Below are 13,715 nucleotides of genomic sequence, written 5' to 3' on the forward strand. Positions count from 1 at the left end.
AGGGTCATTGAAGAAATTAAAACGGAAATTCAAATGTTTATGGAATTCAACCAAGTTGAGGACACAAAGTACCAGCTCCTTTGGGACACAGCAAAGGCAGTACTCAGAGGAAAATTTATATCTCTGAGTGCATACATCAACAAACTGAAGAAACAGCAATTCAATAATTTAAGGAAGCACCTTAATTTTCTTGAGAGAGAACAACAAGCCAAACCCCAAATCAACAGACGGAAGCAAATAATTAAAATCAAATCAGAATTAAATCAATTAGAGACGAAAAAAACCATCGAATAAATCAACAAAACAAAGAGTTGGTTCTTTGAAAAAATCAACAAGATAGACAGACCCCTGGCAAACCTGACCAAAAAACAAAGGCAGCACACTCAAATAAACAAGATAAGAGATAAAACAGGTAACATCACCACAGAAATAACAGAAATTCAGAACATAATAAGGGACTATTTTGCAAACCTTTATGCCAACAAATTCGGGAACTTGGAAGAAATGGATGATTTCCTAGAAAAAATTCATATCCCCAAACTGAACCATGAAGATTTAAACCTCCTAAACAGACCCATATCCAGTATTGAAATAGAAACGGCAATAAATGATCTCCCATGCAAGAAAAGCCCAGGTCCAGACGGATTCACTGCAGAATTCTACAAGGCCTACAAAACAGAACTCACACCAATATTTCTAAAACTCTTCAATGAAATTGAAAGAGAACGTTCACTTCCAGACTCATTCTATGAAGCCAGTATAACCCTCATCCCAAAACCAGGCAGGGACTCATCACGGAAAGAGGACTATAGACCGATCTCCCTGATGAACATAGATGCAAAAATTCTCAACAAAATTCTGGCCAATCGACTTCAACAGGTCATCAAAAAAATCATACACCACGATCAAACTGGATTCATCCCAGGGATGCAAAGTTGGTTTAATATACGCAAGTCAATTAATGTAATCCACCACACCAACCGGAGCAAGGTAAAGAACCACATGGTTTTATCTCTGGATGTGCAAAAGGCGTTCAATAAAATCCAGCACCCATTTATGCTAAAAGCCCTGGAAAAACTGGGATTCCAGGGAACATTCCTAAATATAATCAAGGCAGTTTATGACAAACCAACAAACAGCAAGCATAACTCTAAATGGTGAAAAACTAAAGCCATTCCCTTTAAAATCAGGAACAAGGCAGGGATGTCCACTCTCTCCCCTGCTCTTCAACATAGTACTAGAATTCCTAGCCAGAGCAATCAGGCAAGAAGAAAATATAAAGGGGATCCAAGTAGGTAAAGATGAAGTTAAACTCTCTCTCTTCGCAGATGACATGATCCTATACCTAAAGAATCCCATAGACTCTACCCTCAAGCTACTAGAGCTGATCCAAAGCTTTGGCAAAGTTGCAGGATATAAAATAAACCTTCAAAAATCAACGGCCTTTCTGTATGCTAACGACCCGAAGACCGAGGCTGATATCAGGAAAGCAACTCCCTTTGCAATAGCCCCCAAAAACATAAAATACCTAGGAATAACCTTAACCAAAGAAGTGAAAGACCTCTTTGAGGAGAACTTTAAAACCTTGAAAAACGAAATTAAGTCAGAACTAAGGAAATGGAAAAACCTCCCATGCTCCTGGATTGGGAGGATTAATATAATCAAAATGGCAATATTGCCAAAGGCTATCTACAAATTCAATGCAATACCCATTAATATCCCAACACCATTCTTTGATGAAATAGAGGAAGCAATCCAGAAATTCATATGGAATAATAAAAGACCTAGAATAGCAAAAACAATCCTAAGCAGAAAGAACAGTGCTGGAGGAATTACAATACCCAACTTCAAGTTGTATTATAAAGCTATAGTAATAAAAACAGCTTGGTATTGGCACCGGAACAGGCCTGAAGACCAATGGAACAGAATTGAAGACCCGGGAATGAACCCACAGAACTACGCCTACTTAATCTTTGATAAAGGGGCTAAAACAATAGTTTGGAAGAAAGATAGCCTCTTTAACAAATTATGCTGGAAAAACTGGCTCAACACATGCAACAAACTAAAACTAGATCCTTATATATCACCCTGCACCAAAATCAATTCCAAATGGATTAAAGACCTCGAAATCAAAACAGATACCCTGAAAACACTAAAGGAAGGAGTAGGAAAAACACTTGGGCTCCTTGGCACAGGACGGAACTTCCTGAACAAAGACCCAGAAAGGCTACAAATCAAAGAAAGGTTGGACAAATGGGACTGCATCAAACTGCAGAGCTTCTGCACGGCAAAGGACATAGCTCGCAAGATAAACAGAAAGCCCACAGACTGGGAGAAGATCTTTACTGGCCATTCAATGGACAAAGGCCTCATATCTAAAATATATGCAGAACTAAAAAAATTACCTTCTTCCAAAACAAAACCGCAAACAACCAATAGCCCGCTCATCAAGTGGGCTAAAGACTTACAAAGAGACTTCTCTGATGAGGAAATGAGAATGGCCAAGAGACATATGAAAAAGTGCTCTACATCACTGGCCATAAAGGAAATGCAAATCAAAACATTGAGATTCCATCTCACCCCAGTAAGAATGTCATATATCAAGAAAACTAACAATAACAGTTGTTGGGGGGGGGGGATGTGGCCAAAAGGGAACCCTACTTCATTGTTGGTGGGAATGTAAACTGGTTCAGCCACTCTGGCAAGCAGTATGGAGACTCCTCAGAAGGCTAAATATAGAACTCCCCTATGACCCAGCAACCCCACTTTTGAGTATCCGAAAAACCACAAACAAAATCACAGTAAAGCCACCAGCACAACAATGTTCATTGCAGCACAATTTGTCATAGCGAGATTCTGGAACCAACCCAGATGCCCCTCCGTAGATGAATGGATCAGGGAAATGTGGTACATATACACAATGGAATTTTATGCCTCTATCAGAAAGAATGACATTGCCCCATTTGTAAGGAAATGGAAGGACTTGGAAAAATTATACTAAGTGAAGTGAGCCAGACCCAAAGAAACATGGACTCTATGGTCTCCCTTATTGGGAATAATTAGCACAGGTTTAGACAAGTCACAGCAGAGGATCACAAGAGCCCAATAGCTATACCCCTTATGATCCCATAGGATGATGCTAAGTGAAATGAACTCCATTTTATGGAAATGATTGTTATATCACAGTTGTAACTACTTTCAACATCCCATGTGTATCTGTAGCTTCTACTATTGATGATGTTCTTGTATCACCTTCTTGTGATTGTATCTACACTATCTCTGTAATCTTATCTGAGTCTATTGGAAACCGTGTATACTGGTATTAGAACTAGGAAATTGAAAGGGAATACTAAATTGAGAGACACAGGGTAAAAAAAGAGAAACAACTACAAAAGCAATACTTGCAAAACTGTTTGGTGTAAGTGAACTGAACACCTCAGGGGGGGGGTAAGGGGGAGGGGGGAGGGGGGTATGAGGGACAAGGTAACAAACAGTACAAGAAATGTATCCAATGCCTAATGTATGAAATTGTAACCTCTCTGGACATCAGTTTTATAATAAAAACTTAAAAAAAATAAATTCCAAGCTGGCTTTGAAAGAACTCACTGATGCTCTGGTTCTCAGGAAGCAGGCATACAATTGCTACATACATACATACATTCATCGTCCAGTGCCCCAGGCCACAAGGAATGGCCTTGGGATACCTCAGCCAGAACATCTGTGCCAAGCCTCAGGGCTCCTACCGGGGCAAGTAGAGACTGCTTCCAGTCTCCTGTGGGCAGGAGGACTCCCTTACAACCTCGCTGGCTGCCTGCTCCAGGGGCTGGTCCCTGCCAATGCCTCCAACAGTGACTGGAGCAGGTTCTCTCTCTTCCCATTCCCCAACCACTCTATTCCCATCTACCCAGTGTACCCCCATCTCCCAGTGCTGAGTGCCTCTTGCAGGCTCCAGTTCACTGGCCAGGGATTTCAAGGTAGTGATCTCAGATCCCATAAGAAACAAACCACTATCGATTCACAAACCTCAATTCTTAAGGTCGTTTCCTTTCACGTGCACATTTATTTGGTATTTCTGATGCTATGAAAAAGCCCTGTGTGGGAGAACACTCAACTGTGAAGGAGCAGGAAAACGTTTACTTACAGTTAGTTTATCATAGTCATAATACTTTACAAAGACAGTACAATGGTGACCCACCAAGGTCCAAATTGACATCCCTTTCCCACACTTGCTTTCCGTGGCAGATTCTTGAACCCGGATCTCAGTGTCACGTCCTGCCACTTCAAACTGACAGAGCACTGCTCCTGGTTGGCAGTCCAGAAAATGGCACAAAAGCACATGGACATGGACAAGGCAGTCACACCACAGAGACAGCTTCTATCTTACTGGCACACGGTAGGGAGCAAAGACGGAGAGCCAGGCAGAGAAAGGGACAGCATGTGATGAGGTGAGGACCACTGGGGTGCTGTCTCCCATGCCCCAGAATGCCTCACAACCATCCTAAAACATCAGGCAGGAGAGATGAGGGACTTCCTGTGAGTGACTGAACTGTCAAGCTGAGAGGATTCTGGTCAGCACAGGGCTAGGGAGTCCTATGAGGAAAGCTCACTGGTGCCCAAGAGGGCTGACCACACAGCATGTCTGCCTCCCTTCAGTCTCTGTCCCATGAGCACCACCGTTTCAGTTGTCTTTCAGCCACTGCTTGAGCAGCCTCTGGAACATCTTCTTGTTTTCCTGCTGTCTCTCCCGTGGGCACCTCTCTTCAGGGGGCAGCAGCCTCGGCAGCTGCTGCTGCTGCTGTGCCCCCTCTGGCAGAAGGCCAGGCTGGTTGGTGCCCATGCTGAGGGTCAAGCCGCTGAGGCCCTGTACCAGCGAGTCCCAGGAGGAGGAACTGCCGGTGGCATTTCTTTCCCCAGAGACCCCCGCATGCTGCCCGTGGCCCTGGCAGTATCGACAATCACATCGGATCCGACTGTGAGCTCTGTCATCTACAGACGATCCGGTGTTCCTTTCCACTGCATAAGGGGCCATGTGGTCGCGGTGCCTGCGTCTCATGTGGCCCTGGCCCCGGAACCCCTTCTTCTTCTGCGATAACCCCAGCCTCTCCCAGCGCCTTTGCCGCAGCAGACTCTTCTCCTCCCTGTAGTGCTGCTGGGCCAGCCCCTCGGGCAGAGGCGCAGGGGCACTGGTGCCCGCACCAGGGCTTGGTGCGCTGAAGCTCATCCTTAGCTGTTGTGAGGAGCAAGGCTCAGAGACCAACACGACCTCCTGGGAGGCGGCAGTAATGGTCAGCCGGGGAGACCCAGAATTCAACGCTGCGTTCCATTTCTCCCGTGGATCCATGGGATCTGGTCTGAGCTGGGAGCCCCACGGGCTGTGGTGTGGGTGGGATGGGGAACCGGGAGGATCTGCAGGAAGCAGAAGGAAGCTAGAGACCTTCGGCTGCTAGCAGAGCTCACCCTGTGACAAAGAGGGACAGGAGAAGAATGACAGTCCACCGTTATGCATTTTTCTTTACATTCCTGCCCCTCCTCTTCCCTGGTGTCAAACCCACCTCCTAGGCTTCTTCTGAGGATTCCATGTGCTAATACACACCCAGAGCTTAGGAGGTCAATGGCATGATATAAAAGTTTTAGAAATGGCACCGCTTATTGCAATTATAATCATGCAGAAACAGTTAAAGATTACCTGAAGCGCAATAGACTGTATGTAGAGCCCAAATAGTATAATTCTTTAAAAAGACTGAACCAAAATCCAACACAGTAAGCACTATAAAATGGGTATTTGCAAGTGGCCACAAGGGGAATGAGGTCAAAGAATGAAGGGTGATGGGAATAGATGCTGGTAAGAACGCATTGTGTGTTCCACAGAATTGAGAAATGTAAGATAAGTGCGGGTCAAACTGTCGTCAAGATGTTTAAGGATGACACAGATCAAGGTGTACAACATACACAAACTGCTTTGTTGGGCTGGGAATATGGCCTAGTGGTAAAGTGCTCACCTCGTATACATGAAGCCCTGGGTTCCATTCCTCAGCACCATATACATAGAAAAAGCCAGAAGTGGTGCTGTGGCTCAAATGGTAGAGTGCTAGCCTTGAGCAAACAGAAGCCAGGGACAGTGCTCAGGCCCTGAGTTCAAGCCCCAGGACTGGCAAACAAAACAAAACAAAACTGCTTTGCTAAATGGCAAAAAATTCAATTCCTAACCTACAAATTAAGAAAAATAACAGACTGCATGGGTGTGGTTGGTTGAATGAAAATGTTGGAAGAGATAACACTGTATTCATAAACTCTTGTGTTCAATGCAAACTCCTTTGTACAACTACTTAAAGATAATAAAAATATCAAAATCCTGTTACACTTTAGAGACCATTCTAATGAATAAGTGTAAGAAGAAAAAGCAATAGGGGGCCAACGTGTGTTCTTCTCCAAAGTATTCATAAACTTACATGCAGTAAACATTATGAAATTGTAGGTATGTGTACTATGATGTCACTCCCTCGAGAATTTCTGCATTCATGATGACTAGCTTTACATCTAATTAAAAGGGCTGCTTCTCCTTATGGAAATCACCTAAAAATTCTCACCATGTGTAAATAATAATTTCTTGTGCTAAAAAGAGCAAAATTTAAGAGTTTTCAGAGTGGGTGGGGGCTCATCTAAGTGAAGCACTGTTTGAATTAGTCAATATGTTTTATAAACCTGTAGCAGGACTGACCAGGGCTGGTGAGAATGGAGGAAATAGGAAAGAACAAAAGAAGTGACCACTAGCAGAAATGAAAGAATATATTTTCCTCTAACTCTAAAATCAGCTCTATATAAACACATTCAAAACCCTGGTGTGTTTCTTCCATTACTGGAAAATCATGAGCTGCCAGGTTTCACTCAGTGTAAACTGTCTGCTCAGTGCCACGATGTTTACAGAAACTGTACTAGTAGTTAGAAATCTTTTCCCCAAATCTCCAGGCCCCTGAAAATTAACATTCTAATTTCTGTTTCTGTCAGTTTTACTACATTGAGTGCCTACAAATTGGAATGAGTTATCAATTAGTCTGAGTCCTTTTGCAAATAGCTTATTTCACTTGGTATAATTGATCAAGACTCAGCAAAATGTAACAGCAGTTTAAGGATAATAATTCATTTGTTTGTATGTATGTAGAGGTGGATATAAATTTTATCCACTGACTCATCACAGGACATTCATAGAATTTAAGCCTCTTGGTAATTTTTTTCTGCCAGTCCTGGGGCTTGAACTCAAAGCCTGGCCACTATCCCTAACCTTCTTTGGCTCAAGGCTAGCACTCTACCACTTGAGTCACAGCTCCACTTCTGGCCTTTTCTGTGTATGTAGTACTGAAGAATTGAACCCAGAGCTTCAATCATTCTAGGCAAGCACTCTATCACTAAGTCACATATCCAACCCATCCTGGTAATTTTGAATAATGACAGCATAAAAACGGGAGTGTGCCAAGCACCAGGAGCTCATGCCCCTAATCGTAGCTACTCAGGAGGCTGAGATCTGAGGATTGTGATTCAACGCCAACCTAGAAGAAAAGGCTGTAAGATTAGAATCTCCAGTTAAGTACAAAAAAAAAAATAGTCCAAAGCAGAGCTGTGGCTCCAGGGGTAAAGTGCTAGCCTTGAGTAAAAACATGCAAGGATATAGCCTAGGCTCTGAGTCCAAGGCCCAGGACAAGCATGAAATAAAAAAGTGAGAGTGGAAGTATAAAAAATAATTTCTGGGTCTTCCTGGTGAGTTTCACTGGCAAATTCTACCAGATATGAAACCAAACAATCACATTCTTTCTTCACAATGCCTTTCAGAATACAGAGCAGAGGAAACATTTCCAAATGTGTTCATGTGTCTAGCACTGCACTGATACTAGGAAAACTACAGACAGGTTTTCTGTCTTGGCATAAGAACAAAGTTCTTCAAGAATAGCAACAGGGGGCTGGGAATGTGGCCTACTGGTAGAGTGCTTGCCTAGCATGCATGAATCCCTGGGTTCAATTCCTCAGCACCACATATATAGAAGAAGCCAGAAGTGGTGCTGTGGCTCAAGAGGTAGAGTGCTAGTCTTGAGCAACATGAAGCCGGGGACAGTGCTCAGGTCCTGAGTTCAAGCCCCAGGAGTGGCAAAAAAAAAAAAAAAGAATAGCAACAATTCCGGGCCAGCAATGTATGAAAACAAGTATAAACCATAATGAAGTGGGTTTTCTCGTAGGAATGCCAACACGTTTCTCTCACAAAGACACAGATCCCATCAATGTACTCCACAGATTGTGAGGTCAGGGAAAAGAACAATGATAGCATCCAATCCAGATATGCAGAAAAATCGTTTGATGTTTCAAAATCCACTGATGATGTTAAAAAGTCTAACACACTAGGAATACAAGTCTACTTTCTGAGCTAGCCAAAGGGCATGTTCAAAACAACCTACAACTGATGTCCTACCTAAGAATCTAGTACTGAATGAATTTTCCTTGAGGCTGAGAAAAAGGCAAGAGCAGTTTCTCCTACTGTGACTATCCAACCTCATGCTGGAAATCTTAGATGGTGCAGCAATACCTGGAAAATAAGTAGGAATGAAAGAATTAAGAAAGTCAAGCAATGCACTCTAGTGGTGCTCCCCAGCACTTGGGAGGATGAGTCAGGAGGATTTAGATTTGGAGGCCAGCTTGGGCTACATTGTGAGTTTCAAGCTAACCTAGGCTAAATAGGGAGATCTGGTCTCAAATCCAAGAAAATAAAGAAAGTAATTATACTATTCTCTAACTAAATTACTGGTTACTATAGTAAATACTAAATATTACAGTAATAAAATAATAGTTACTATATTAAATACGCTATAATAGTATATTTGTTTTATTATCAGTCATAGGGCTTGAACTCAGGGCTTGAGCACTGTCCCCGAGCTCTACCATGAGCCAGAGCGCCACTTCTGGCTTTCTGGTGGTTAACTAGAGATAAGTTTCACGAACTTTCCTGCCTGGGCTGCCTTTATACTGTGATCCTCAGACTTCCTCAGTAGCTAGGACTACAGGTCTGAGCCACCAGAGCCCAGGTACTGATTCTCTTCTGGACAGTTCCAAGTGATATCTGTCTTATTCTAATTAATCACAAAAAGCTAGAAAGAAGTGTAACTGTGGCTCAAGTGCTAGAGCTAGTCTTGAGCACAAAAGCTCAGGGACTGCACCCAGGCACTGAGTTCAAGAATCAGGATTGGGGCTGGGAATATGGCCTAGTGGCAAGAGTACTTGCCTCGTACACATGAAGCCCTGGGTTCGATTCCCCAGCACCACCGCATATATAGAACATGGCCAGAAGTGGCGCTGTGGCTTAAGTGGCAGAGTGCTAGCCTTGAGCAAAAAAGAAGACCGGGACAGTGCTCAGGCCCTGAGTCCAAGGCCCAGGACTGTCAAAACAAAAACAAATACAAGACTCAGGATTGGCAACAACAAAAAGTGTTCAGAATAAAACAGCGAATTAAGAAAATACAAACGAAGCTGCACACTCAGAAAAATGCTTGTGAATCACAGGCCTGATAAATGACCATGATATAGAAACTACATGTAAAACTTAACAGTATCCAGAATTGGTGGCTGATATATCTGAGGATCATGACTTAAACCCAGCCTAAGCAGGAAAGTCTAAGAGACACCTACCTCCAATTGACCGGAAAACAAAACAAAACGAAACAAAACAAAAAACGGGGTTGAGGTGTGGCTTAGTGGTAAAGCACCAGCACTGAGTGAAAAAGTTAAGTGTCCAGGTCCTGAGTTCAAGTCCAAGACCCAGCACAAACACTATAGCACAGTCTTACTTTATGTTGATTGAAAAACCACAAGTGGCTGATGCTTTAGTAAGAGCATCTCTCCATAATCCTTCAATAAACACATCTTGGAAGAATTTTATAAAAAGCATTAGATGCTAAATTGATACTTTAGAGCAGCAATCCAGGCTCTATCTTTTCAGAAAACCTGAAAACCAAGAATTTGCTTGCTGTTTTGGAGCACTCTGCAGACTCAGAAATATTTATTTATTAAATATTGGGCTAGGAAACAGAACAATGCCAAAACCTTCCAAATCCTGCCATTTAACAATGCATACATGCAAACAGTAAGGATACATCATGGAATGAGAGTCTCTTAACATTTCAGTCATTGAAAGCTGTTCCCAACAAGCTTTTCCACTTATATCCTGGAGCCAACAGCATGCCCCATAAATACTTATGTGAGAAACATCTGGAACATGATCCTAACCCAATTACCTCCCAACCTATAGTCCCATGTCAGAGGGACTCACCCTCTCAGCCTCCTATTTCTTCATTTACAAAGCCTATTCTCACAGAAAGAATATAATTCTCCCAAGTATCTTCTGGCGAAGAAATGCTGAGATTTTAGAAAGATTATGTCACACTGACTGGGGTTTTAACCCATCTTTCCTGTCTGTTCCTTGTAGGAGTGAAGTTTTTCAGAAGGCTGTATGTGCTCTGAATCAGTATCCAATTTGGGATGCGGTTTCTCCATGAGCATGATACAGTTTGTCTGTCCTATTTCTGTAGGCACCACAAGGTTCTGGAACCACACATGTGAGGTTATGCAGGATCCTCTCCAGAGGGGTTAAGGGTTAGGAGGCCTCAAGAAGTCCTCTATTTGGGGACAGGGGAAGAGCTGGAACAATAAATGTGACTTCCATTCCTTTGTGACCTTACTTCAGTCCTTCAAGAATCTCTTGGCCCAGAGGGATAAAGACCTTGTGTTCAATGTTTGCTTAAAACACTTGGGCCTTCAGTTTCCCTCCTCCTCATTTCAAGGCAGCTTCTGAAGACAGGGAGAAGGCCACTGCACATGCGTGAGCCCACAGACTTTTTTGTTCAGAGCTTCAGCTGGGATGTGCTGTCCCAGGGACTATTGCTTCCCAGCTTGATGGTCAGTTTAATGTGTTAGACTGTCGAGGCTAGGGTGCCCTGGCAGTGTAGAGCTAGTGCAGATGTTGCTGTGAAGGTATCTGTGGGAGTGCTGACCTCTTATGACCATCAGACTAGAGCACATGAGTGGGCTTCTTCCAGTCAGCCAATGGCCTCAAGAGCAGAGACCGAGGCTTCTCAGGGTAGAAGCAATTCAGCCTGAAGACTGCAACGCAGGACCTCTGCTGGAGTTTCAGCATGCTGTCCCTCCTCCACATTTCACACTCAAGAATGCAGTGTCCCCTCTCAGCGGTGTGACCTGCTCTCTGGCTTTTGGATCTGCCAGGACTCACAACCCCATGAAGACAATGCTTTGAAACAAATCTTCCATCCATATATCGATGGAGATATGCATAGATACCTGGATCTGTGAAAATACTGCTGCTTTGTTTACTCTGGAGAGCCTCGATGAATATGCCCACAAACACCACATCACATCTCAAGTCCCAAAACATTGATTGAGCTGTGTTACTATCAAGTGCCAGCTGATGTGGATGACAAGGAATACAATGACACAAAGCAGTTTCATTTGTGTAGTGCCTTCCATGTGGCCTGAAATATGAAGCAGGTGTTTTACACCCATTCCTTTGTCTCACTTGGGTCTCCCAAACAACCTCCAAAGCTGGCAGAGCCATTGTCATTTCACAAATGGGGAGGCATCATGATATGAAAAGAGACAGACTTAGGTGGCAGGACCCACAGTGGAATCTGGTAGGAATGAAATGTAGAGGATGTAGATGACTCGGGTTAGAGACAGTGGTGTGGGGGGGGGGGGCACAGGGTGTCTGTGTCATGGGAAACTTCTAATGCTGTGAAGGAGCAACAAAACATCACACCCTCTGTGACTTGTCTCAGGGCATACCTGGCCATACTCTACACAAAGAAGAAGCTCCAATGAACTACTGGAAAGAGCTGGATCTGAATTGTAAAGATCCATCTAATCTAAAGTGATGTTCACTTATGGTTCTAGACAGAAACTCCACAATTACACAGCTTGCTTTCTGGTGAAGGGCCATCCAGGAAAAGCTGAAAGAGCGGCAGGGAAGAGAAAGGCTCTCAGGCTCACCAGAGAAGTCTAATGAGACCCTAGTGTCCTTCCTACGAAGATGTGAAGTGCAAGGGTAAAGCCTCCCTCCTAGGTATCCCATGGCAGCATCAGCAGAAGTAATGAGAGGAAATGTGCCAGCTTCCTTTCTTTGTACTTTCCCTACACTGCCCATTATATCCTCACAAGTACTATCCTATGAGTTTAGCATTATGATTGAATAATAGCAAATACATTTATAAGTGAAGACAATTAACTCCTCAAGGTGATCCAATTACATATAACAGAAGTGAGGAACAGGGTGTTTGTGTGGTAGAATAACAGCAAGTGTCCTTAACCACTACACTATCTTGCTCTCACAAAAATAAACCCAAACATCTGGAATGTTCAGTAAATAAGGAGTTCTGTCTTTCACTATGAATTAAAAGAAACCTCCTCAATCAGGCCTACTCAGACAGGGCCATTCACTATCACACAAAACAGTCAAGGGGAAGGGTAAACCCCTGTTTCACTTTGAAGAACCATGGCTCTTCCACTGAGTTCACAAGTGATATCCACAAGTTGAAATGTTCATATATAGAAAAGTGTTTTCTTTTACTTTTTCTTTTTTTATCAGTCATGGGGCCTGAACTCAGGGCCTGGCTGCTGTTCCTGAGCTTTTTGCTAGTAATCTAGCGGTTTGAACCATAGTGCCACTTCCAGTTTTCTGGAAGATTAGAGTGTCATGGACTTTCCTGCCTGAGCTGGCTTTGACCGGAGATCCTCAGATCTCAGCCTCATGAGTAGCTAGGATTACAGGCGTGAGCCACTGTTGCCCAGCAGCGAAGGCATTTTCTATTCTTGTATCTTTCCAATGAGCAAGTATCACACGAATCCCCAGAAGACCTTCTGTTGCTTTCACCTTGGCCAATGGGGAGTAACTCTCCATTCCTCAGTTGGTTAGGAGCCAGTGGAATGGATGAGCACAATCTCCTTAGATAAAACATTCTAGAATAGGATGGCTCCTTGCAAAATTTTTGCTTTTTTTTTTTTTGGCAGTTATGGGATTTGAACTCAGGACCTGGGTGCTGTCCCTGAGCTCTTTTGCTCAAGGCAAAAGCCACAGTGCCACTTTTGGCTTTTGAGTAGTTAATTGGGTATAAGAATCTCACAGGGACATTTCTGCCCCAGCTGGCTTCACGATGTGATCCTCAGATCTCAGTCTCCTGAGTAGCTAGGATTACAGGTATGTGCTACCAGCACCTGGCTAGACTATCACCTTTCATCCACCCTTCAGGATTTAACTTATGTAGCATTCCTTCCACAAGGTCTTCTCTAATGTCATCCCCAACTCTTTGGACTTGGGGCCTGAATTAGAGCTCCTATAGCACCCTCTTCTTGCCCCTCTCCCAGCCCGAACACTATCCAGCTGACAAGAGATGGTTATGTGTCTTTCTCATCCACTAGTCTGAGAGCCAACAAACTAACAAATTTCTCTGGTTTGTCCACACAAGCTACACTCCAGGCTTCACAAACAAATATCAACAAATGAAGTAAGGGAAATTTGGGGCTCTTTATAAACATCTCAGTATGTAAGTAGTATAGAATCCTGTAGCAGGAAAATAATCCTGCATTGAGAAGATTAGGAAACATGCCTAAGATCACATGACTAGGAAGAAACAGAATTCCACCCTGGGTCCCTCTGAATTTAGATGCTGTGC

General features: G+C 43.4%; 1 protein-coding gene across 1 annotated transcript; it reads right to left on the minus strand.

Annotated features, from left to right (window-relative positions):
* Window positions 1–3,671: 3,671 nt before the first annotated feature.
* On the minus strand, window positions 3,672–5,638 carry LOC125345332 (protein FAM156A/FAM156B-like). Its single transcript, XM_048337560.1, has one exon. The coding sequence runs from the start codon at window positions 5,339–5,341 to the stop codon at window positions 4,679–4,681; it is 663 nt and encodes a 220-aa protein (XP_048193517.1). The 5' UTR covers window positions 5,342–5,638; the 3' UTR covers window positions 3,672–4,678.
* Between the last annotated feature and the right edge of the window lie 8,077 nt (window positions 5,639–13,715).

This window comes from Perognathus longimembris, unplaced genomic scaffold, assembly GCF_023159225.1.
Source record: "Perognathus longimembris pacificus isolate PPM17 unplaced genomic scaffold, ASM2315922v1 HiC_scaffold_5532, whole genome shotgun sequence".
NCBI classification, from domain to species: Eukaryota; Metazoa; Chordata; class Mammalia; order Rodentia; family Heteromyidae; genus Perognathus; species Perognathus longimembris.

Bases quoted from the DNA above. Each gene is read 5' to 3' on its own strand.
- LOC125345332 (XM_048337560.1), bottom strand. From the start codon at position 5,341: ATGGATCCACGGGAGAAATGGAACGCAGCGTTGAATTCTGGGTCTCCC.